Here is a 25,219-nt window from a genome sequence, read left to right on the forward strand (position 1 = left end):
AGAGTAAGAGAGGACCACTGCTTCATTCTCACTTGGGCTGTAATTCCATTGTGTGGCTGCTCCTTCCCTGCTAAGACTGAAGCAGTAGCACCTGTATTATTGCTTGATTGTAATGTCCTTTTTCCCAATCTCTTCTTTCCTACTTGCTACAAGAATGTATATTGTGAAATGGCCAAGTGTACAACACCAAACTCTGGGAAAATCAATAACCTGCAGTTGTACACTAAGTTTTAGGCCAAATCTTGCTTGTCTTAGGTGGCATTGTGAAGCTGTGAGGCTGAACCTGTGAATATGATGAGCAGGATTTGATCCCATCACACGAAGCAAGACTGCTTTTAAAACAGTCACAACCACTGCTCTTCTGCTTCTGGTCCATTCAAAGCGGCCCCTTCCTCATTTGCTCTCCTTCAGGTGCAGCACTTTGTTGTTTCCTTCCTTCTGGAAACTAAAGAGTGAAAGAAAGTCTTGCTATTTCGGATAGCATTAATTTTAAAAAAAAGAGAAATAAAGACATTTTAATTGCACGGGATTTCTGAATAAGGTTTCAAAGTGGGGGTAAAAAAATAGCTGTGTGCCTGGTACACAGAGAGCCCTTTCTCTTCCCCTTTGTGGCAGAGGAATCAATGGAATTCATATAAAAGAAGGAGGGGGGTGGGAAGAGAGATAGGAGATGCCTTGCTCGGTACCAGCAGGTCACAAGCCTCATGAGGCTCGAGCAGGGCTTGCAAGGAAGCTGCTGACTCTCTGTCCATGTGTACCTTTTTGTTCCTTGCCTTGGATTTGCTGGTCAGTGGCATGCTGCTTTGCCTGGCTCTCCATAGAGCTTGTAGCCTACAGGAATTTGGACAGAGTGGTACAGACATCGCCGACAGAGACCCTGATCACTGACTATCCCTTTAAATGCAGTCTCATGACTTAGTCTTTGCTCCACTACCTATTAAAGAAGGAGACAAGACGTTCATAGGCAGCTTCCATTCAGGCACCCAGAAGGACACAGGAAGGCAAGACAATTTAACAGATCTAACTGTGAGTAAATACGAAGCATTAGAGGTGCTCTCTAGAGCAAAGGGCATGGAGAAAGATTTGTAGGAAATCCTGAGGTGCAAGAAGGTGCAGTAATTTTTAAAATATACTTGTATACAATCTTCAAATGTGGAATTCTGTAAGGAAAGATATTCTCTCATTTTAACATTATTCCTTTAAATATGACTCTAAGTGTCTCTTAATATAACGTTGACCAGTGCTTGATTTCCCATAAAAATCTGATGTGGTGATTTTGTGCTGCAAGCACTGAAGCCTTTTGCAAATACCACCTTTTCTTTCGCTGGCATAAATTTCACAGAAGGAATATCTGGGGGGGAAATTTGAAGGCAGCCTTTTGCAAACTTGGATCCAAAGCCCAGCCTGGAGCCTCCAATTAGATTTCTTCATTTCACAAGGGGTGGCCTTCCTTCTGGGAGTGACCCTCTTTCTGCTGAGGACAGAAAGGAGCTGTGGGTGCTCAGCAGCATGGAGATTGCACTGAGGTGGCCCATCATGTGTGCAGGCAGCTAATTTTTAACCAAGAGACTGTGTCTCCATGCTCTGTAATGGAATACCATCTTACATGTTACAGCATTCTGGAAAATTCAGTTCTTGTTGGTCATCAGAATCATCAGCATGTCCATACATATGTCTTTTCTTTTTTTTTTCTTTTTTTTTTCTTTTTTTAATGACAGTAGCTACTGAGTAGACCTGGACAAGTATTTTAACAGTTATCATTACTATTCCAAGTGACACCTCAACACTGATGGAAAGTTCCTCTGCCAGCTCAGCCTATTGCTTTTCTAAATATATCCATGTCATTAATTGCAGGTATTAGCTGGTAGAGACTGTTCCCAGCTCGTCTTCATGTTGCCCATTTTATTCTCTGCATTTGTCCTGTCTGCTTGCTGCCTGACCAAAGGGAACTGCATCTCCCATGATGAGCTGAGAGAGCTGCAGACTGAATTTGCCATCAGTCTCTACCGGCAGGTGTCTGAAGCAGAGAACAGGACCAATCTGGTAGTCTCTCCAGCAAGTGTGGCTGTTTCTTTGGAGCTGCTGCAGTTTGGAGCTCAAGGAAATACCTTTACGGAGCTGCAAGATGCCCTAGGATACAGCATTCATGGTAATGTACTTTAAAAATCCTTATTGTCTCATTTTGGTAATGAATTCACAGCTTTATAAAGGTGACAGGAATTGCACACATCATACTAAACTTCTGCTTTCTCTCTCACTGCAAGATGTAGTTCTCTTTGTCTTTGACAGCCACATATCAGGTGGACAAAGGAAACTCAAAGGAGTAGATGACACACAGGTTATTATTCGTCTTTTTTCTGAATCAGTACTTACTCTTTTATGACACAAAATACATCTACATCTAGAAAAGCTACTTCCCTGAACTGCAGAATTACTCCAGGTTTGCCAGAGGTCTATTGTGTCCACTGTGTCCTGGTCTCCTTTGTGTGCTCTGCAAAGAACTGCCAGGCAGAAAACAGTGTTTTCTCTCCTATCCCACTAAAAATTTTTATGAAACCTGTAGAAGCTGAATTATCTTTAAGACTTTTCTAATGCTATTACAACTGGCCCAAAAGATGAAAAATTATCAGAAGGAGACTGGCAGACAGAGATACATGTTGACAGATGGGTGGTGCAATTGCATCTTTCTCTGAAAGCAGGCTAAAATATAAAACTCACTGGGAATTTGGAAGGGATATGGGAAAGACAGATGTCTTTAAATCCAGCATTAAGTCAGCTGAATTTAAGGATGCTGTTTTCATTTTAGCTCTGGATTATCCTACCATCTCAAATCACATGTCAAAAACTATTTTACATTACGGGCAGAATGTTTATGAAAAGCAGATGACTGCCTCATCTTCAAAATTTGCAGCTTACATACAATACTTATGTATAGAGATAACACTGCTATTTCTCAGCATAAAATTTACCTTTAGGGTATGAACACTAAAACCCACAATAATTTCATTGTCCTGTGATATATCCAGCCTCAGTCACCACCACCATTCTGTGCAGCATTGATATTCAACCCCAGCACAGCAGTAAGAGCTAACTCTGGCTGATCCATGCCAATACAGCCACATGTACTGACACAGGGACAGGGCATCTAAATTATGAACAGATGATATAATAAAGTCTTGCTCACAGGACTGCTATTTCTGTAAATTCAATTCCTAAACAACATTAATTCATACAAGGATTGTATCTTGCTTGACACTTCTGGTCATTAGGGGCTCAGTTATTATGAAAGGACCTTACAGAATAACATTTCAAAGTGAAATTCAAGAACAGATCTTCAGAGAAAATTTAACAGAGAAATGCAGGGGTTGTTAATGACCTGCTAGCTCTTCTATGCTTTCTTCTTCTCATGTGGCACATCATGGTAAGCAGACATTTTATCTCCATTTTAGCTGTCTGTGGCATAAACCACGTGAGCTTTGGCTTTCAGCAATACTAATGCATGAATGTGAAAATAAAGTAGGACAGGATCTATTGTTATTGGTATATAGTGTTTTTCCAGTAACGGGGAAGGAAACCACTTCCTCAAATGGTCTAAATCAATTTAATAAATTAAATACTTAGATGAAATTTCCTATAAGATGAATAAACCCAAATTGTGTATGTATGGATATATGATAAAATTCTTTTCTTCCAGTAGATGTTTGCATTAATGTTTATGTTGGTCTGCCCTAACCAATAATGAAAGATATGGATAAAAGCTTAGCAGGCTGAAAACAATGGAAACATCAATGGTTCATTCACTGCTCACAGAGAATCTGCTCTTACATGCATCTGTAAACTTCTTTCAAAGTTTGGAAAACTTGTTCACCTTTCTTCTAGTACTAACAAAACAATGTACAATGGGATGTATGTCTAGATAGCACAGACAAAATGACATGCTTTAAAATTATTTCTCCTTGCTGTTTAATTAAAGCAATTTTGAGCTGTTGTTCAAGTAAGAATTTGGGACTTTGGTTAGCTAAGCACTTTGGTGAAGTCACAAGCTTGGGATACCACTCCTCACATTCATCTCTGCTTCTAATTTACCATCTTTGACTTCTCACATCTTCCAGAAAGCTCACCAAGTGCTCCCATACTAATACAAGACACACAAGAACAATATTCACACCTCAGACCATGTCAATTTTCTTAAAAAAAGAAAAAAGCCCACTGTTGTGGACTGTGTAAATAAAGGAGTAACTTGTAACACATTAAGCAATTTATCAGCTTGGTTTAGCCAGGGCTCATCAGCAATACTGGACCAGTTTGGGACACCTTCCTTCAAGAAATCAAACAACACCTAAGGGCCATGGGTGGCAGAGGGGCTGTCAGAGAAATGCCTTTCCTGGATAGGTGGATAACATCAGGAGAAGGAGATAGTGGTGTTGTGTCATTGGCAGCTCAGCCAATCATGGCCAGAGGCACTAGACCTCACTGGTGGGAGCTCAGAGAGTGACCAAGAAAGAATAACAACCTTATGAACTGTTAAGAACTGTGTCTACATAGAACTGTGAGCCTGACACAAGATCAGCTGCTTGGCATATCTACACTAGAGTGATTTCTACAGTCACATGAAGAGAGCTTTCCAATGCCCGTCGCAGCAGTGCTTGACAGATTACTCCACAAAGTCAAGGGTGCTCCAGTTGTTAAGGGGCTTTAACAGTCAGAGGACACTGGTGTCAGCACTGGAGCTGAGAGCTGCGGAGCCCTGGGGCAATCCCTGCTGTCCTCAGCCTCTGACAATTGCACTTTCTCTCTCTTGCCTGGCAGATCAAAGCGTGCAGGATTTCATGCACACGGTGGATGAAGCAGTGGCTGACTCCAGCCAAGGCACAGTGATCCAGCTGGGATGTTCCCTCCTTGTGGATGCAAGCGTGCAGCTCTCGCCCGACTTCGCCGAGCGCGCCGCGCGCTGCGCCAACAGCAGCCTGCTCCAAACCAACCTCACCGACCCCAACAGCACCCACGTACAGGAAGGGATCACCACTGACCTTACAGGTACCATAGGGACCCACAGGAATGGTTGCACATGAATGAAATGTAAAATAAGAGTAATGGGAGAAATTGCATTTAACCAAGCATAAAGATTTTTGCCACGTCCATGTTGCCCAAACCACGTCTGAAGGCAGGAAACTAATTCTTGTGTTAACACTCATCTGTAATGTGAAGAAAGAGCTGGAATAGGTCTGAATGTGTAAGCAGTGTCAAGCTGGTAACCACTTTGCCTTGTTCCCTTAATTTTTAAAAAGGCAATCCTTTGCAGCGTTCTCAGTTTTAATTAGGAACAGCCAAATTCCCCTTGGACCATATTCATGGCACAGAATGCTTTCACAGTGCTACAGGAGACACACAGGGGCGTAAGCTCAGCAGTCAGACTCTGAGTTTAAAAAGCCAAAACGGGGAATAAAAACACTGGCCAGCTCAATCTCAGCTCTGGGGAGAGCATGGACCAACAGGCAGCCCCAGTAAGGTGCATGTGTAGGTGGGGAGGGGAAGGTAGAGGGTGAGCAGTGCCTTGTGAGTTGTGCCTCTTGGCCTTAGGGATGGAGAGTGGTCTCAGCTTGCTTTATTTAGTCACATGGACCTGGGCATGTAGGACTGCACGTGTCCCCCTGCCTTGTCTCTTTTCCATGCAGATGGGGATATGCACGGGATGACACTGGAGAGCACTGCGCCATCACTCAGCCAGGTCACCCTGGTGAGCACCCTGTTCTTCAGAAGCATGTGGCAAAAAAAGTTTTCCTTCATGGATTCCCAGATGTTGCCTTTTACAACGCCAGAGGGCTCGACCCTGAAAGTGCCCACCATGCACCACACAGCTGAAGTTAACTACGGTAACTGTCCTTGATCCATATTTGATCTACTGTGCAATATGGAACAGATTTATTCATTTCCACAGACCCACACTAAGATGTGTTGTTTTCCCAGCTTGGAGAAATCTCATAAGAAGTCCCATCAAATGAAAAGACCACCCAGGTGACCAAATTGACTCCTCATAATTCCAGGCAATCATGAAACAGATCCTGGGTTCAAAATGGTTCCTAAAACATCTACTGTCCCTGTCCCATCCCTCACAGACAAACAGCTCCCAGTACTCCATAGCAAACTTGTCAGCTGTAGGAAACAGTCAAAAGGCACCAATACATCATGCCAGCAGAAAGATATATGGATGAGAGACTGAGGGTACATATATATATACAAAGTCCTTTACAATAGCATGGAGCTGGTTAAAAAAAGCTGGCTAGGAAGAGGCTACAGCAGGAAGAACATCTGACCACATGACAGAGGGATAAACAACACTAAAATTATATCAAGCCCCTAGCAGTTTGATTTGTTGGGTAAGACATTTCTTGGCCCCTCAGCCAAATCACTGTCCCTTGAATGTGTGAGCACCAGAGGGAGCAGAGCTCCAACACTGCAAACCTTCAGATCTGGTCATAGCCTGTCTCCAAGGCCTTAAGGAAAAACTGCAGATCTTCAGGGACAAATTCCCGAAAAAGAACATAAATTCTTAGGTCATTTATACCAAATCAGTGGATGATCTCAGCATGGGCTTAAAACAGTATAAATATAGGTCAAACTCTTATTTGTATAATATATGAATACAGTGTAGGCTACTTTCAAAGGCTTGATGTATGTGGGTTGCTGACAGAAGGACTCATGCTGCAGGCTTAATTTTTCTGCCACCAGGAATTATGCCAGTTAGCTACACAATCTCTTTCAAAATATAAAAAGATCTTTTCCCTCCCACTTTAAATTTCAGAACTGCACTTGGGTGAAAACTGTCCAAATTCCAAATCGAATTTTTTTTAAGACAGATTTATATCTCTTAGCATCCTGCCTGATTTATCCTTTAAGTTAAATAGCTTCTCTTCAGCTTTGACATCTACTTCCAAATGTAATTGCAAGCCACCAAGTTTTCCCTCAATTTCCTAATAGCTAAGATGAAACCTGATGCCAGGGTTTTCTAAACTATTCAAAAACCAAATTCTCTACTAGCTCTATTTTTGAACTTTTCCAATTTAAATTAATCTTTCTTTTAAATAAATGACCAGAAATGTACACAAAACTTTCAATGAGGGCATACACATGCTTGATAAAATGATTTCACAATTTCTGTGTCTTGATAAAAATACCTTGTGTAGTGTACTGCAGAACTGGCTCAGGGTGGTTACACAAGGTTGGCCCCACCTGGGCCCTTTTCCTTTTGGCACATTTTCCTAGGTAAATCAGGGGGAAGGAAATCTCCAGAGATATATAAATTCTTTGTGTGTTTTTCACCCACCATTTTGTTTCCACCACTCCAGCCTTCATGGCAATCTCACTGTTTGTCTTTGATATAAGTCTTGAGTGCTGACAGTACTTTGGAAAGCTACCAGTGACCCTTTTCAACCTCTTGTACCTTTGCTCATTGCAGTTTCCCCTTCAAGTGGCTGCTTGCTGCCTTTCCTTTCTGGTTCTAAGTGCCAGCACTTCTACTTGTAAATAGTGGCACAGTGAAACAATATTTTACCTAAAATGGCTGGATCTGTGCCTTTTTATCAAATTCGTTTACAAGTCAAAAAAGTTCATAGCTTCATTTACCAGTCTACATGATACTGCAATTTATCTCACTTTCTATTTCTCTCTGTGACCTGATTATTCTTTTCTCCAGAGTGTCCTAAAACTTCTCAAAGACAGACCTAAAGATTCACAGATTGCCTTCTTTTTCTTACAAATGTACTCCTGTTCCCTACTCATGGGAAAAAACTGAACCATCAGGCTATTAAAAATCTTTGCTGACTCATTTGCAATTCCACATCCAAGTTCTTCTCATATTCTGGGGTGATCATTATGGCCCCAGATTATTAAATGACAGAAGGCAGGGGGCTGCTGTTTCTTGTACAAGTAGAATCTCAGATAAAGCCAGTTACCAGGGGTTCTACAGCTGAGCTGCATTGCCTGACCGTATATTTGCTCCAGAGTCCTTGCAAAGTTGATGTGAAATATTTTGTTGTGCTCTTTTGACCACTTGCCAAAACACAAGGAACTCCATCCCATCATCCTTAAGTAGCTAGCTAGAGCACTACATTTTTCCACAGAAAAGGAAAGACAAAATATTTGCATTGCCTTTCATCCAGCCTGAAACGTGTGAGCTCTCTGCAGCTGGAGAGACTATTGAGGAAGGCCAAAATAGAAGGGATCATTTAAAATTTCCTGGTTGTCACATTTGATTGGGCCAATTCACTCTTCTTCACTAAAAAATCCAGAAACATTTCTAACAAATCTAGCAAGTTTAAAATCAATGCAAAAGACTGGCTCAGTACAACTAAACATCGGACTGAGACGACTGTCCTTCATTATTAAATGATAGCAGCTGTGTCCCACCAGGATCCAAAACACAGAGTGAGAAAGATAAGATGTGGCCTGTTATCAGTTGCAGCATTTACAACATTGTTTATCCTTTTAACATTGCCACACAGAACAAACCAGCCTGGGGACAAGTAAGACTGCTCTAAGAAAATGTCAACATTACTGTTCACACACACTGCTCAAACACCACAACTATTTTACATATTCATTTTACCATGCAATTTGTTAACAACATTTGAATTCCAATTTAGCATATGTATAATCCTTATGGGATGCTCAAAATTAGTTCAAGCAACAAACATTAAATGTTCTGACTCAATAACCTAAAGTCTTTGATTTTCTTTCTAATTAATAAATAAGGACTGTATAACCTTTGTGCAGAATGTGCTGACTTCAAAATATCAGCATGCCCACAAATAATACCACTCATGTCCATTGCACTGCAAATATAAATCTTCCTTTCCTGCCCATTGGAAACCAGAACATCTTCTCCCAGCAAATGATCCACATGATGGGAGTTGGTTTCAACAGAGCAATTCTCTCTCTAGATTGCAGGCAGGAGGGCTAAGAGCCTAAAAATTAATCTAGTAGAACAATCAACACTTAATTAATCCTATCTAGTCCATATCTGCAAAACTAACAAACACCGTACCCTAAATATTTCAGACATCCTACAGCCATGTATTTATTGCCAAATACTTAGGTACTATGAACATGAGCTATCCATATACAGTTATTTACAACCACTGACTCAAACAGTGTGACCATCTACTCTTGAAAATACAACTGCTTCAGCTGGGTGAAGGAGGTGTGCATTCAATATTTAGGATGGCCTGCAGTAAAGGCAGTAAGACTTTCACTTGTGCCTTGTACTTAAGTTGTATTAAACTCCTGGCCACTCACTGTTGCTGAGTGTTCCTGAAATGCTACTTACTGGATTCTCAGATGAAAAAATAAGGAAGCAAAATTGTGACAGACAAATCTGTTCCATTGTATAACAGTTTCCATTAGAAATGCCTGGATTAATTGTTTTTTGGAATACGGGATGAAAATAGTACTTTTAAATGGCTGTTACAAATTGCTGTAAAACTAATTGCAAGTTTGGAAGCTCTCCAGCTTTTCTCTTCTTTTACTTTTGAGACTCCTTTTTATGACCTTCATCTGACTATGATAAGTCTTTGTGCCTACCTTTAAAAAAAATATAAAATTAGTGCTTAAATAAAAATAGTTAATGCTTAAATAAGCATTTACTAGCTTTTGTTTAATAGAACTATTTTTTTATTGAAATAAGATTAAAATTGATTTTTTACGGTAGTAAAGATGGAAACATGAGCCAAAGTAGGTTTCAATTAATCATCTAGGACACTCTGCATTTTGTTTTTGTAATTCCTACCTGTTGTTGTAAAATTTTAATGAAAACTACTATAAAATTGTAAGTTTATTCAAAGAACATACCTTGTGGGAAGAGTCATCATAGCTGCTGCATTGCTTTGGTAGTTTTGGGGGTTTTGTCCCCAAACTGAGCAAGGAGGACAGCTGTTATATGGAACAGTAATAAAATACCCATGCTCTGTTGAGGTGGTTGTCCAGGTGCTATCAGTGTCATTGGCACTGCTCTGCCAAAATATCTGTGTCTGACACACTCAGCTCTGTTCAGGTGAGTTAACAGCAACCCGAGCTGGCTACAGGAGCCCAACAGCTGGAGACCACTCCTCACATCCCACCACAGCTGCTCTGAGCTGTCTGCTGACCCAGCAAGGGTTGTGGGTTCAGGGGTTTCTTCCCACTTGAATGATTAAATAAGAGCTCTCTCTGCCCACCCACAGGCCAGTTCCAGACTGCAGCTCTGGAGGCTTTCAGCGTGGTCGAGTTACCCTACCTGGGAGAGAAACTCAGCATGTTCCTAGTGCTTCCCAGCCACAAAAGAACACCTTTGTCCCACATTGAGTCTCACCTTTCTGCCAAAACCATAACCCTCTGGGCCAACAGCTTGAAGAGAACAAAGATGGACATTTTTCTGCCTAGGTAAGCAATGTTAGCACAATGGATTCACTACTTCAGCTGTCAGAATTCCATGTGACAGTGCTGACACAAGCAGTGTGTGACCAAAATCACATGCTTTTGGTTTCATTATTCATCACATGACCAGAGATGCTCTAACCTTTTCTTAAACCACAAAAAGGTGAGCCAGGAATGAAAAGACCTTCTGGTTACACTCTGTACTGTTTTTAAAAAACCTACATATTTCAGTTGATCCTACAGCTTTTACTTACAATTTCTTTGAGATATAAATCCTTTAAGGATCTAAACCAGAGAAATGTTGCTAGACCTTTGCCACACTCATTTTTCTCTTTGTTTAAGGAACAATAAACATATAACCTCCTAAAGACGCATTATTTTGTCTTTCTTTAACTTGCCAGAGTACTAAAAAGGCACAGGACAAGGAGCTTGGCCCCCCTCCAGCAGCCATAACCATCTTTCCATGCACAAAGCAGGTTTCACTCATCCATTTTCCACTTTAGTTGGTTGTTGTTTTAGCAAACACCTATGCTGGAGGTATTTTCTATCATCTACTCCAGTGAAATTGCATAGCAGGAGGAATTAGGCACAGAAGGCTTCATGTGCCTGTATCTACTGTATGGATTAGCACAGAAGGGCTTCATTACACACATCCTACAACACATTCATCACATTAACAGAGCGCTGAAAAACAGTGTGTACATTAGTATTTATTTTCTTCAAGCTAAATTTTGGGAAATATTTCCAAGGGCCATTTGCTATAGCCAAAAATAATATTAGAAAGAGAACACTCCATGGAAATGCAGAATTCACGTCAAGAAGACTTAGTAGCAATCTGATTGCAACAGAGGGATTCTTTCTGTTAATGTCTTCAGGTGAAGGTGAGCTACTTTTCTGCAAATACACAATCAGACAATGCACTGGGCTCATACAGGAAAAGATGGATGAAATGCAAAAGCTTGAAATAAATTTTATCTGTTAATGTCCTTTAAATTCTACAAAACTCCACAAATCCTGCATTCAAATAAAGTCTGTCATATTAATTTCAGATTCAGCATTCAAAGCCTTTTTGACCTAAAGACAATTCTTTCTGCCTTGGGAATTAGAGATGCATTTGATCCCATCACTGCTAATTTTAAAGGCATTTCAGGTAAGAGGCTTGACTGAATACAAAATCATCCTTGACCCAATAGTTGTAGATTCTTACATTTGAATGATTTGTTAGACCTGGGTCTTCTGAATTGATTGTACTTCTTTATCTGTGAAACTCTAAAGCACAATTCACACTCAACTGCAATTGTATTTTGAGCTGTTTTGTAGGAAAGAGGAACCTGAGAAGGACAGGTTTGGTTTTGGTCTTGAACTTACTTTTTTCTTGTCTATAAGATTAAAACTGTCAAGACAGTGTAGGCCTGTGAAAATGGTTATTTTTCAGAAATTTACGATGCTTTAGTAAAACTTACATTCCTGTTTGTATTTTCAAATAGTTATTTAACAGTGAGGGATGCTGGTCCAACAAGTGCATATTCCAACTCCTGACACTGCAAACAATACCCAGGCTATATTGTCTTGCTAATCCAGTAATCAGTATACAAAGTTATACTTTCTCTTTGCTAAAATACTGTTGTTATGATTAAAATCTTGGGTTTGGAACACTGAAATCCTTCTGCTTTTTGGAAAATTTTCCCCCATTTAATATTAAATGAAAAATAAAGAATCCACATTATTTATTCTTTTTCTTTTGACTCCTTCCAGCAACTTAGTCATTTCTGCTCACAGTAAAGACTTGGGAGTGGTAGCTGCCCAGCAAGCAGCTCACATTCTTGTGCATGTGAGTGAATAAATGAAATTGCTCCAATTCAGACAAACCTGCTTTTACAGAAAAGTTGCTTTCCTGGGATGAACCTCAGAAGGCACATTACTCATGGAGTTTTTTATGCTGCTCTTAAAATTGAGCATAGCAATCTTCCATTGCAATATAGATCTCAGACTGCACATAGATGCACATTAAAATAATTTGTTACTGCTCACTGCTGCTTTGCTTATTGCAAGCAAATGTTAATATACTGATGAACTACACAAGGATATATGTTATAAAGTTAATAACTATTTAAATAAGATAAATACTTTGGGGAAATTAATTCCATAAACAATATGATTTAGCAGTTTCCCTTTGGCTTTTGGCATACAGGATAAGGCTTGTAGAAGGATTTGATCCTGCTCTGGCAGGGAACAAAGGATATGTTGAGACCCTTTTTAGTTCTACTCTTACACCACCGTGTCATAGCAGTAGGTACTGTCTAAGAGTTATGTAAGGCAGAGTTTACAAGGAAAATGTATCTTTTACTTAAACAATAGATAGTTGAGGAGAAAAAATAGGGATGCTTTAATTTCCTTTTCTGTATGAAGGACAAGGATAATCTTCAGAATATTTACTCTCAGATCACATGTGGCAAACAAATGTGTTACTCCATTTCAGACCCGAAACAGCTTTCTTAAACCTGAAAGCTTGTATTTTTCCCCCTCAACAATGTGTAAGATTTATCTACTTTTTTAAATTCTTCCTCTCCCTAGTTTTGTCCTGATTGATTCCCTTGCAGTTTTTCTGACTGGACAAAATTAAGACAGAAATAGATAAAATTCTCTTTTAGCATTTCTTTGATTTGACCGACATGTTAGACTTGATCCTTGAATTCAGACAAGAAAGAAAAAAATCAACCTTTCCTGCTTTCTGCCTTTTACAGCAGACTTGTAACACTCTCTCTTTCAGTGTCCTGAAAGTAATCATTTTCCAAGATGCATTTTATGCCACAGTTCCATTGTTTCTTCCAGAAGAACATTTTTTCTACATTTTTCCCTTCCAAGGGTTCTTCAGTTCTTTCATTGCCCTCACTCTGTTAAAGTTTCTGTTTTCACTATGTAACCTTGCCTTCCACCACAAACTGGAGACCTCTCAAGCTAGTAACTCCCATTCAGCATTCAATCCACTATTATCCATATAGTGGGAGAAGAGTCAAAGGCTGAAATACATAACAGTTATGTGATCCTTAGATTCTGTAGGAAAAAAAAGGTAAAGGCATTTGGAGAATTTTTTTAAAATATGTTTGTAGCGAAATGCAGAAAATGACTTATTAATTTTTGGCGGTTTGCAGAGCAAGATAGCCTTTATATTTCAGAAGCTACTCACAAAGCAGAAATTGAAGTAACAGAAGATGGTACAACGGCATCAGGAGCTACAGGTAAATCAAATACTCAGATAAACTTCTCACTTCTGGAGCTTACCACTATAAAACCAACTACTAGTCTCTTATTTAAAACCAAAAAAAAGCATTGTAGAATTTACAAGTATGCCTAACAAACTTTTTTATTTAACACACTTCCATTTTACCTTTGTAATTGTTCATAAGAAACTTTAATTTTTGATGTCCAACTAAGGTGTAATGGCTCAAAACAAAAAAACAACTTTGTCAGTCCAGGGAAAATCCAGTTTGAGAAAATATACTGCTTATTTTTCTGCTGGTTGTCTATTTGTTCAGATCATAAGAAGAAAAAATGAAAAAAGGTTAGTAATATTTCATCTACAGCACCTGAATTGTTATGAGATTTGAGGAAGACCGCTTTGATAGCATTAATGGTAATGATGGGCAAGTTTTATGCAGACAAGCTTGATCCTCACATACTTTGAAGTGTTCATGTGCAGTTAGCCCTGCTAACAGATCACTTGCACACGAGCAGGTGGGACTGGGTGAGCGGGAGAGTCAGAGCAAAGTCCCAGCTATGGACTACCCAGTCAGTACAGGATTCATTCCCCATTAACCACATCTCGCCTTTCTGCTTCCCTGGGCAGTTCCAAGGATAAATGTGCTCCACATCACAAAGGCTGGTTGCCCTTGGCTGGGGACCAGGGCACTCTTATCATTTCTCCTCCTTGCTCCCAGGAAGGAATTCAAGAGGCATGTAGCGAGTATGGCAGTGCATCTCACTGGGGTGCCCAACCTGTTGCACATGCCCTCACTCCAACCTCCCACAGCTGCAATGCCAAAAAGAACCCGAGCACACCTGAACTGATGTATTCAGTATTCCTCTAGAAACAACCCTGAAAAAGGCACACATGTACATAGGGGGGTATACAGAGAACATGTGGCATAACTAAGTTAACCCTTCTGCAGAGCTGTACAGTTTAGAATTTTGTAACAGTTTTAATCTCTATTTTTATATAATATAGTAATATTTTTAATAACTTTGTGGTAAGGCCCATACAAAAGAAAAGCTTTTAAGTGACTTCAATTACATACCAAAGGCTAAGAGAAAAATACCTTTATCCCCTTGAAACCAATGCCAAAACAACCCTTAACTCCAGTCAGACCAAGTTGACAAGCAAGTTTTAAAAATTGCAATTACATTTACTGTTTACTTTAAAAACTTTGGATCTAGTCACATGATGACTAGAAGCTAGGCACTTTTTTTTTTTCTACAGGGACCAAAACAGTGCCTTCTCAAACTAGTTTTATTGTCTTACTTGAATTTTCAAAGTAATTCCATTGGTTTAACTGTTCAAAAATAATCCAGATCTGGTGGGTTTAGTGGTGGGGGTTTTGACAATGTATTCTTTATAAAATATAGCTAAAAGAATTTATTTAAACAAGATGTATTTTAATAATAGCTGAGCCATCATAATTCTTAAAAACTCTTTATTTAATCTAAAAATTAACCCACAACCAGAGAGGAAAGACAGTCATAAACTGAGTTGAGGATACTTGAGACTTTGTTGAGAGTTCTGGCAAGAGAAATTTCAGAATGATGTAGGTATTTCTCTGCTGCTTGTTTCCCAATTGGATAAGGAACTACATTTGTGCCTTGCTTATCTTTTTCACCAGAACAGCATACCTGGGAATTGGCTAACAGATGAGACAACAAGTATGACTTCAGCAGAGTTAGGGGTGTGATGACAACAAAATTACCTTTGAGATCCAACGCCAGGCAGATGCCCTTCAGCACTGAAATGTTAAAAATCACCTGCATGTAGTTTCACAACTCCTGACTTGTTAATCTTGCCAGACTGATCTCACTGTTGGATAAAATTGGTGTTTTAATCTTAAAGCAGAGGAGTAACTCAAAAGTCAAGGTACTAACCAGAGCTTGAGGGCACTGTATGGAAGATGGAAAGAAAAAAAGATGCATTTTTTACTGATGTTTTCTTTGTCGCATTACAGCAATGGTCTTACTAAAAAGATCTCGAACACCTATTTTCAAAGCAGATCGACCTTTCACATTTTTCCTGAGACAAGCTAATACAGGTATGCATGCTCTGCCTTTCAGGAGCAGAATCCCACACAGGTAGCACTGAAATCAAGACAAATAGTACGCCATTCCTCAGTTCAGGAAACTTCAAACAATCACAGAAACATTGGGGATTGGGGTTTTAAAGCATAGATTCTAATTTCCTAAAAAAGAACGTATAATAGTCATAGAAGTCTAGGAAGCCAGATTAGCCTCTTCTTTGGACATGCAGTATGTACTCAAAAAATTTCTATCAGAATTATAGGCACTAGAGAGATCTCAGAGATGCTGAACATTCCACTATTAGAAACTGATCTCTACAGGGCAATTCAAGTCACAAATGGGCTGGACCAGCTGGATTAACATCTGAAGTAGTTAAAATAGAAACCTTTCCCTATAAAGGAAACTTAGCCATGCCTATACTGATAGCAAACAGACTTCTGCCAAAAAATGTTTCTTTGCAACTGTTAACTCTTTTCTTACAAATTACTTCCCCTAGCCCCCAAACAAAAACCACCCAAAAAACCCAAACAGAATTGCAGAGCATGTCTTAGAGTGAAGCATCACAGTGTTCCTTTAGCTTCAGTAGCTGATTATAAGTCTCATTTCAGATGTCCAATCACATTAAGTTATTCCAGAATGTCTGCCAAAATAAAACACCCTATAGCTTGTTGGCAACAATAAAAAACTGCATTATCCACCATTTAGCAGGTATTTGCTACTCTGAAGCATCAGGCCAATCCAACAACTCTTATCATTCCTAACAATGCAGTAATTTTGCACATGAAGTATTTTCCTACAAATTGTTCAAACCACCACATTTCTCTCACAACTGGGGTCACAGCCATTTAGATTTTCAAGGAACATAGAGATATTTATAGGGTTCAGTAAAACACTGGGACCTAGCACAAAGACAGAAATATCTCCCTTATCCGCTTCCAAGCAACATACACTGTTCTCTTAGTCAGTGAATACCTGTGTACGTAACATTTTGTTTTAAAAACCCGTATCGTGGATTTTGACCACAGTACAAGCACCCAAAGAGAAAATTACTGCTTTGGTTGGAATTTTGTTTTAAATATGCTTTGGCAATCATTACCAGTCAATGAATAAAAGTATTTTACTTGGCAAATGCAGAATTTTAAAATAAAAAGGCATTAATAAGCTCACCTATGAAACATGAGCCACAGACTCTTCAAGATTAAAAACAAACTTACTTCAGTGACTAAAATGGGCAGTTTACAATATATATATAAATTATATAAGAGGAAGGAAATCAGATTGTAAAACAGGATTTTTATGTGAAGCATAAACTACATACCTTCCAATCAACTCAAAATCAAAAATATATTTCTGTAATTCAAGCTTTTTAATGCAAAAAGTGAAAACATTCAGTCATTTTGTTTGCTCAGACTTAGTGATTCAAGTTTTTGAGGTATGGAAAATTTGAACAGGTAAACAAGATCTATTTTTCATCCACCTGTCTAAAAGTGCTTAAAATCTCCATGCCCATATAGTTCTTAATGAATCTTTATGTAGACCAAAAGTATTACTTGCATCAATTTTCTAGTAATAGCAGAAATATGTTTTCCAATACTTAAAATAGCACAGTTCTGTTCAAAATAATTGAAAAATTTTGAGTGTTTTTTAATCTGAATTTCAGGTTTGCCTGTCCTTGCCTTGAAGGACAGGCAAGTTAACATTACAAATAACCAAACAAATCCAGTCATCCTGAGGCAGTAATTTCATTCTCTTTTATAACTAAAACACAAAGCCATGAACTTAGGTTCTGCTTTGCTCAGTGTAAGTCTCAGATTTTGGCAGGTTCCTGGTTTGGGCTACCAATTATTTGGAAAGGTGTTTTTAATACAGAATTGTTTAAATTATTTTAAGACAAGCATGCAATTGCAGTCAGTTTTTCCATACAAGCAATGAATGATTCTATGATCTGCTAGCTCCATGCCTGACTTATGTATTTAAACTGTGCACCCCAAAAATGTGGCCCCGAAATGAAATAATGTTAATACTGTTTTCATTTACAGGTTCAGTACTTTTTATAGGAAGAGTTACAAATCCTTCATAATAAGCACTAAATGCATATACTGACTTCTGCTCCTCCTGTGATGAGCTTTCCTCCAATGAAATGAAAGGCTACATTGTATGTATTTATTAAAACACAGTTTTAAGCATATTGCTTTTCCAAGAATCTCCACTACCCTACTACATAGTCGAGTCTGTTGAAACTTAGAGCTGTCTAGGAATCATCAGCACCACAACTACAGCAAAGACAGTATCCAAATAAACATTTGCAAAAAAATGGAACAGGTTTAGCCTCCTAAATGTATAACAATATGGACCAACAGCTTCTCTTCAACTTCATCATGGCTAAAGTCAGCTTGACTGTTGCTGAGTACGTAGGTCATTTGAATGAAAACAACCCACAAGAAAGCTTTGTGATATTATTTTTCAAGCACAATTTCATTTCCCTCTCCTGAAGTCCAAAGCTTTAGAATAAAACGGAAATTCAGTCTGAGCTCAGACAGTTATAACCCAGCTGATATAGAAGGTAACAAGCAAGCAGTGAAATGCTGTGAAAAAACAATCAAGTTGAAAGGCTGTTTTAAAAATGACACAGAATCATAGAATCATTATGGTTGGAAAATACCTCTTAGATCATAGAGTCCGACCATTAACCCAGCACCAAACCAAGTCCACCACTAAACCAAGTTCCTAAACACCACACCTATACACTTTTTGAACACTTCCAGGGATGGCAATTCTACCACTTGCCAGGGCAGCCTCCTCCACACAGAGCAGGGAAGAAGCAGAAATACCCACTCAGTGACCAAACCAATACTGCTAAGAGGCAGCAGTACTAACCTCTACTCCTTTGAAGTAAACACAACATAGAACAAAAATTCCAGAACAATGAATGTGACTACTGGCATAATGAAAAAGAAGGGGGGGGGGGTTTAGCCAAAAACTGGGATATGGCAAGTGTTCAGCAACTCGTGGCACAATAAGGGTTTTGGGTGAAGATGGCGAACCACTGACTCCCAAGAAAGATCAGAGAAGACTGTTTTATTCTGTTCCAGCTGAATCAAACACAGACTTGCAGATAACCCAGAGCATCCAGAACAGCTGAAAGATGTGGCCAGCAAAGCAATCAATGATATTTTGTGTCCAGGCAGCAGCACCCTGTAGCTGCTCCCACAGTTGTAAACCTGTAAAATGTTATGACACAGAAAACCTCTGTGCAGCCTTCCTCAAAGGACCTCTGGCTTCACTGTGGTGTATCCCTCAATAAAACTGCAGGGTTTGTCATGGCTACAGATGTGCTTACTAAACATCACTTTGTTATGTTGGCCACCAAAAGTGCAAGATACACAAGATATCCTACTGTAGCTGCAATTCAGCATTAGCTCTCTTTCACTCACTGTGATTAAGAGCAGAATATCCAGTGATACAAAACCACTCTGCATTCTTTAACACTGATACCAGAACACAGGAGCTCTGGAAAGGGAAGGGAAAACAAGTAATTTTGATAAAACCTGTACTCAAACCGACACAAAGATTAAAATAGAGATTTTATTGATGGAATAACAAAAGTGCTTTTCTTAAATATTTTTCAAAATACATTTATACAACTTACAATAATATATCCAAAATAACTGTATATACAAAACATTACCTTGTTTAATGCATGTGCTTTTTTTCTTTTTGAAAATTACAAAGCAACTTTTTGGCAAAGTTCAACCTTAAGAGGTGATAGTTTTGAAGGTTAGATTAAGAAAAATAGAACCTGAGGGCAAGTGACACTTATGTCCATGACAAGCAAGAAGTTCTCAATTTAGTTAAATAAAAACGTTTTTGTAGTATTTTTCACATTACAAAAATAACAGAAGTGAAGGAAAAAAAAGGATGATTGATACTTCTCATCATTTTATTGAGCAGCTTCTCATTCTTTCAGGTACAGGAACTTGAAATAAGAGTGCATGTCAAAAATGAATGCAAGTAAGAACAGCAGTGCCCTGCTGTGGCTCTGTCAGGTGCAGTTTCTTAGCTGCTCTTGATATGGTTGACCTGATTGGATCTGCGATGGATTTCTTCCAGAAAACTCTCAAGCTGTTCTATCAGCATTCGTTTTTTAAACCTGAATTTGAAAGAAAGCATTACAATGGATGCACAGAGTAATACATGAAACATCATTGACAAAACTTTTACTGAACTCTGGAAACTTCAGTTATTACTTCAGGAGCAGTGTATGATGAGGTATACATATACCTCATTTGTATACATACACTGTCTCCTAACATTCTGGTAAACCTAACCAAACTAACTTGCTTTTCCATTTGCTGAGTACAAAACTACATTTACGAGAGTTTATTATAGCTGAACATCACTCAGCTCTCATAAATCCAGGAAAAAGACACTTAAGAGTTTGTTGCTTCCAGAAGTGAAGTTCTGAAGCACAGAAATAAAATATACTTCAAAAGAACTATAATCCTAAAGCTGGCAAACAGCTTTTAGGGATTATTTGCATGCCTTCATGATGCATTCATCCAAGTTAACAAAGTTGGTACTGGTGGAGGAACAGCCATTACACAGTGCAAAGCAGATTTCCTGACAAACAACACAAATTAAAACTTTGAGAAAGAAATTAAAGGAAAATACAGGCATCCAAACTCCGTATCTCTGGAGTCTCTGCAGCTCTATTCCGTATCAGCTGTATAAATTTGATCAGCAGGCCATTCTGTCACCTTTGCTTACACCCCTACCTCAGGAAGTACAACTCCTAGCTGTTTCCAGCTAACCCCACCCTCGTGTAACATATCTGCACCTCTGAGAAGCCACTTCTGACCAATGCTTTGGTAGCCATATGTGCGTTCAAAGACAGGCAGCAATGAAAATATTTTGCACTATATCCCAAGTTCAGTCCTGTGACTTCACTAAACCCCAGCAGAAGCCTCTAGTTCCAGTCAGGCGTCCTGGTCCATGCCTTTGGCTCACAGAGACATGGTACCTGCCCTAATTTCCAGATCACAAGCCTCCCCAGAACCCCTTCTGCATCCAAGAGCAACACTCGACTACTGCCAAATTTTGTAGAATTGTCAGCTAAAGATAGCTGGAATAAAAAGACTGTGTAAGAGAAATGAGAGTTACAGGTGATCTTAAAAGCCTAATTTTACAGCATAAAAATTCCAACCCCACTAGGGGCTGCCACAAACTCCAAGAGCAACAGTATTGTTACAGTGCTGTGACAGTGAGGAAGAATTATAATTTGCAACACACAGAACAACTCTGACAGGCAATGTAACAATCAAGCACAAGCGCAATACAGCAATGGTTGCTACAGGAAGAGCACAATCTACGTGAATTTACATGCCCAACCAAGCTGGCAGTAGAAGGCTAGAGGATCTGTTTGAATGTCCAACATCCAGCATACCTTGAGAGGCACGGTTTTCTCCTAAAATGATTTCATTTTTAATAATGAAATTTGCTTAATGCCACAGGAAAAGAGCTGACTACCACAAAATAGATTAGAGAATAAGAAGCAGCTATTCTTTGAGGTTTCCAAAGTAAGCCTCAAAGTTCTGGTTATATTTACGATCCCTGCAAGATCCTGGAATTACTCACTCCCTGCAACTCAAACACTATTGGTTCTAATACATTTCTCCTTTTTTCCTCTCAGTAAGCATGTAGAAGGCTAAGTATGGACACTCTAAAGATACTGTAAAGATACAGTTTCTACCTGGATGAAAAACACAGGGTTTAAATCCTTATCAAGTCACTCTTCTTCAGAGAAAAGCCACCTCCATTTCCAAAGTCTCAGACAGAACTACGCTATCTCTGAATGAAGTATGCTGAAGAGTAGAGACATCTTTATGAGCATACCTGAAGTTAAAAACTATTTTTAGGACAAGATTTTGAGCTGATGCTGTTTCTGAAAGCCTAATTCCTAGTAACTGGCAGCTCCATTACATTTTCAAATTAGCTGTACACTCACCTGAACTTTTTTAATTGGAATTATTTTTTTAAAGTTGCCTTCTCTTTCTATACCATTGTCCATCTACATTCACAGGGCTTTGGCAGTTACAGTTGCTAACATCTTATAGCCAAAATCCAAGGGAAAAAGGTAAGCTTTTACAAAAAATACCTCAAGAAGCTTATGCATTTCTGTTCTTTCATAGGGAATTATTTACTTGCAGTGAAAAGTATTGTTTTCAAACAATTGTGTGATTGTACAGCAATTATATGTGGCACAACATGGTGCAGTTTTGTAAGAATAATACAATCCTGTTACCTACCTTGAAGCTTCTTTTATAACATTCTGTAAAAATATCAGCCGTGTTTGTAAGCTTCCTTGAACGTGCTTCAGCAAAAAGAAGATTCTTTCATATTCTTAAATGTCAAGAGAATAGAAACATTAGTTATTTAAAAGATGCCTACACAGATATCTGTTGTAATAGATTTGAGTGAAATTAAACATTCAATTTTTGTAAACTTTCAAGTTTTATCTCCTATCAACTGGAGCAAGGACATCTCAGTAAATGAGAACCAATAATAAAAAATACATGATATTGCACCTTAAGATATTACTAGCACCTATCAAGTTAATTCTAGTATTGATATAAAAAACATGACTTGCATGAACACTAATAGGTATAGCAATCTTTTAATCACTCCTACAGTAAGTTTTTAGCAGAGGTTTTAAAACAAATCTTTTCAGCTTTAAATTTAATTTTGCTTCAGTCTCATGGTCCAGCACACTTCCAAAATAGTGATCTAACAAATTCTTTGTTTAACTCTCATGCCAATTATTTGAAAGAAATTCAGTATACTTACTCCTTCCTGGTTTTCGGATCTCTTTCATAATTTGTGCTCTTAGCTCTATATTGATCTCTCTGGAACTCCTGCAGTGCACTGGTTTTTTCCCTTTGCTAGGTGAAGACATTGTCAAGTTCTCTTCCGGACTTTGCTCTTTACTACCTGATTCCTCATGATTCTCCAAAAACCCATCAACATTCAAATTATTCCCTAAATGTTCGTGGCCTATATCCCCTGTATGACATGCTGGTCGATCCAATGAATTAAATGGTGAAGAGGACAGTGAAAACTCTGAATCCACAGCATTTGGGAAAACATCCGATGAAAGGGCATTTGTACTGTGATTCTCAATGACATCATTAACTCCAACTTCATTATTTGTTTCTGATGCTGAAAAAAACAAAAATTACACTTGCCAGTTCAAATTCCTTATTTCATACAAGTCAATGAGTCAGATCAGCATTAGACTCTTAAAACTACGCTCCAGCTCATACAGACTACAGTACATGCCAGGCATAAGAAAAGTTGCTTGTGGATTATAACATGGAGCCTGTCACTATCTCCTGGCAATTAATGACTTTCAACAAAAAAAAAAAAATCACAGGTACATTCTTTGTATGAAAAAGTAAACTACTGTATGGACTGCCAACAAAAGAAAAACTACCTGGAAGGAGTGATTTTATGACATGTTTTTCCCCCTTTAAATCAAACAAACAAATTTTAGTTTCACTTTATTACTAACCAGTGAAAGCCCCTCAGCTTCACACACAGGGAAGTGATTTCACTGCATCTGAGCAAAATTCAAATTAACTTGATGCTGTGATACTTCTAGAGTATCTAAATTTCCAGGCAAAAAAAGAAAACTCTTCTCATTGGCTACACTGTCTCCTCAGGAGAGAGGAAACACATTGTTTATATTTAGAATGCATATGGAAAACTTCCATCCAAAGGACTATATGAACTCTGTAATTAACCCCAGACACACACTTAAATACTTTATTTTCAGGGGGGAGGGGTAAAATTGCCATATTTCACAGATTATCCAGCAGCATTTTACACGAAGAATTTTTTTCAAATAAATTAAAAAACAAACTTTAAAGATTTTGAAGATTCACTTACTTTTGTGAATAGCAATGGGTTTAATAAGGTCAGGCTGTGCTTGTGCAATTGGTGTTGGAGGCCCTTTCCCTCCAATGTGGTTATTGACAACTGGAAGAGTTTGTGGTCGCCCTCTGAGCAGGGGGGACATACAACGTCGCCTTTTTGGAATCCCTTGCATATTTGGTTCTCCAGGTCTTTTGTGTTTATTTTGAGGTCCTGATACGAATTCATCTGCTTCATCTATCATCATTCCCTGAAATTAATTTAACAGGAAGAATTCTTAAGCTTCACACCAAAACCATGTAACATAAGGTACAATCAATGCTCTGAAATTATGAGAATGCTTAGCATGTGTAAGAGTTACATACAACATGCCATTACGTTTGGAATTCCAAACTGTCAGCCAAGACCAGATAAATATGCTTAAGGCCCTTATCCAATATCTGCCAAGTAAGGAAAGGGAGTGGGCCATCAAACTGCCTTTTCAGTAATTGCAAAAACTCTCACATAACTAATACAAGAGCTCTAAATGTTACTGGCAGTTTGGTCAATTCTAAGAGATCTGGATAAAAGGGACAGCCAAGACTCTCAATTTTGAGACACTATTTCAGTTACAATTTAGAGACATAATATTGGTTTTCCAATAAAGGCTGCCTTCCATAAGATACTGCTGATTGAAGACCTGTTTTTGAAGAACAGTTTTGAGGCAGTTTGTAGTCATTTCTTTTACAAGTATTTGAAAGGGTTTCTCCAATAGACTACTCAAAGAACAACATAGGCAGTAGCGCACACACAACAGCATGTTTTTAAAAAAGCTTTACAGAAAAGTCACCTTTTTGTCCAATTTGAATGGATTGCCAAATGTATGAAGCCTTCGTGGTTGATCAGGATCAAGTTCTCGGAGTGGAGAAGGTATCTGTTTTAGATACTCCTGGTAGTTCCCCATTTGTGCTATAGGTACGCTGTGAACTTGATCTATCACAACAGAGGAGTTAATTAATACACAGTACTGCTCACATTATGCAAATTTAATCTATATCCATTTCATATCTCTAATGTTCAGACTTATCATATGCATTAACTAAACAGCTGTACAAAGCTCACCATTTTTCTTGCCTAACTGGTATTTATAACACTTCAGGAGACTTGCTCAAAGGAATCAGTACAGGTCTTGGGGATTTATCATTTTGATAACAAAAAAGCCATAGGTGTGATGCACAGATGTTAGTTTTCCAATGTGTCCCAACTTTACAACAGAGTAATGGATGGAAAAACAGACTAGGAACAAATTAGAACTAAAACATTACTACAAACAAAAGATACATTAAAGCAAAATAGGAATGCCATGCTGCACACAGCTTTGACATAACTTTTTCCAATTTTAGCAACCCAAAACTTAATTGTCAAGACCAGCATTTTCCCAGAGCAAGGGTGACTTTTGATCACTGTAAATCAACAAACTCTTAAAAAAACATAGGAGCTGATTTTAAACTTGTTCTAGTTTTAGAGTTGCCAAGCCTTTGATCTGGAAAAAAATACACTAGAAAAAACCACAGAAAAAATTCCTAACATGAGTTAATCCTCCTCCCTGAAGAACAAC

General features: G+C 38.6%; 2 protein-coding genes across 4 annotated transcripts in view; one reads left to right on the forward strand and one right to left on the reverse strand.

The window, feature by feature from the left end:
• Positions 1-900: 900 nt before the first annotated feature.
• On the forward strand, positions 901-16,127 carry SERPINE3 (serpin family E member 3). Its single transcript, XM_039716743.1, has 8 exons — positions 901-1,026; positions 1,855-2,149; positions 4,810-5,037; positions 5,676-5,873; positions 10,218-10,416; positions 11,460-11,560; positions 13,563-13,649; positions 15,624-16,127. Exons 1-8 carry the CDS (start codon positions 901-903, stop codon positions 15,749-15,751), a joined length of 1,362 nt encoding a protein of 453 aa, XP_039572677.1. The 3' UTR covers positions 15,752-16,127.
• A 3,269-nt stretch (positions 16,128-19,396) lies between these two features.
• Positions 19,397-25,219, reverse strand: part of INTS6 (integrator complex subunit 6) — a 38,684-nt gene continuing 32,861 nt past the window's right edge. For all 3 annotated transcript variants that reach the window (XM_039716652.1, XM_039716653.1, XM_039716654.1), the window contains 5 exons: positions 24,452-24,594; positions 23,638-23,872; positions 22,537-22,908; positions 21,999-22,092; positions 19,397-19,843 (listed from right to left, as the gene is read on the reverse strand). In XM_039716652.1, the coding sequence (XP_039572586.1) occupies positions 19,750-19,843; positions 21,999-22,092; positions 22,537-22,908; positions 23,638-23,872; positions 24,452-24,594 (938 nt within the window). In that variant the 3' untranslated portion in view covers positions 19,397-19,749. The remainder of the gene's footprint in view (positions 19,844-21,998; positions 22,093-22,536; positions 22,909-23,637; positions 23,873-24,451; positions 24,595-25,219) is intronic.

The sequence above is a fragment of the Passer montanus genome, unplaced genomic scaffold, assembly GCF_014805655.1.
Source record: "Passer montanus isolate IOZ18808 unplaced genomic scaffold, ASM1480565v1 scaffold36, whole genome shotgun sequence".
Lineage (NCBI taxonomy): Eukaryota > Metazoa > Chordata > Aves > Passeriformes > Passeridae > Passer > Passer montanus.

Coding starts and splice junctions, on each gene's coding strand:
- SERPINE3 (XM_039716743.1), top strand. CDS start 901: ATGCAGTCTCATGACTTAGTCTTTGCTCCACTACCTATTAAAGAAGGA. Junction 2,150..4,809: donor CCTAGGATACAGCATTCATG/GTAATGTACTTT, acceptor CTTGCCTGGCAG/ATCAAAGCGTGCAGGATTTC. Junction 5,038..5,675: donor GATCACCACTGACCTTACAG/GTACCATAGGGA, acceptor TTTTCCATGCAG/ATGGGGATATGCACGGGATG.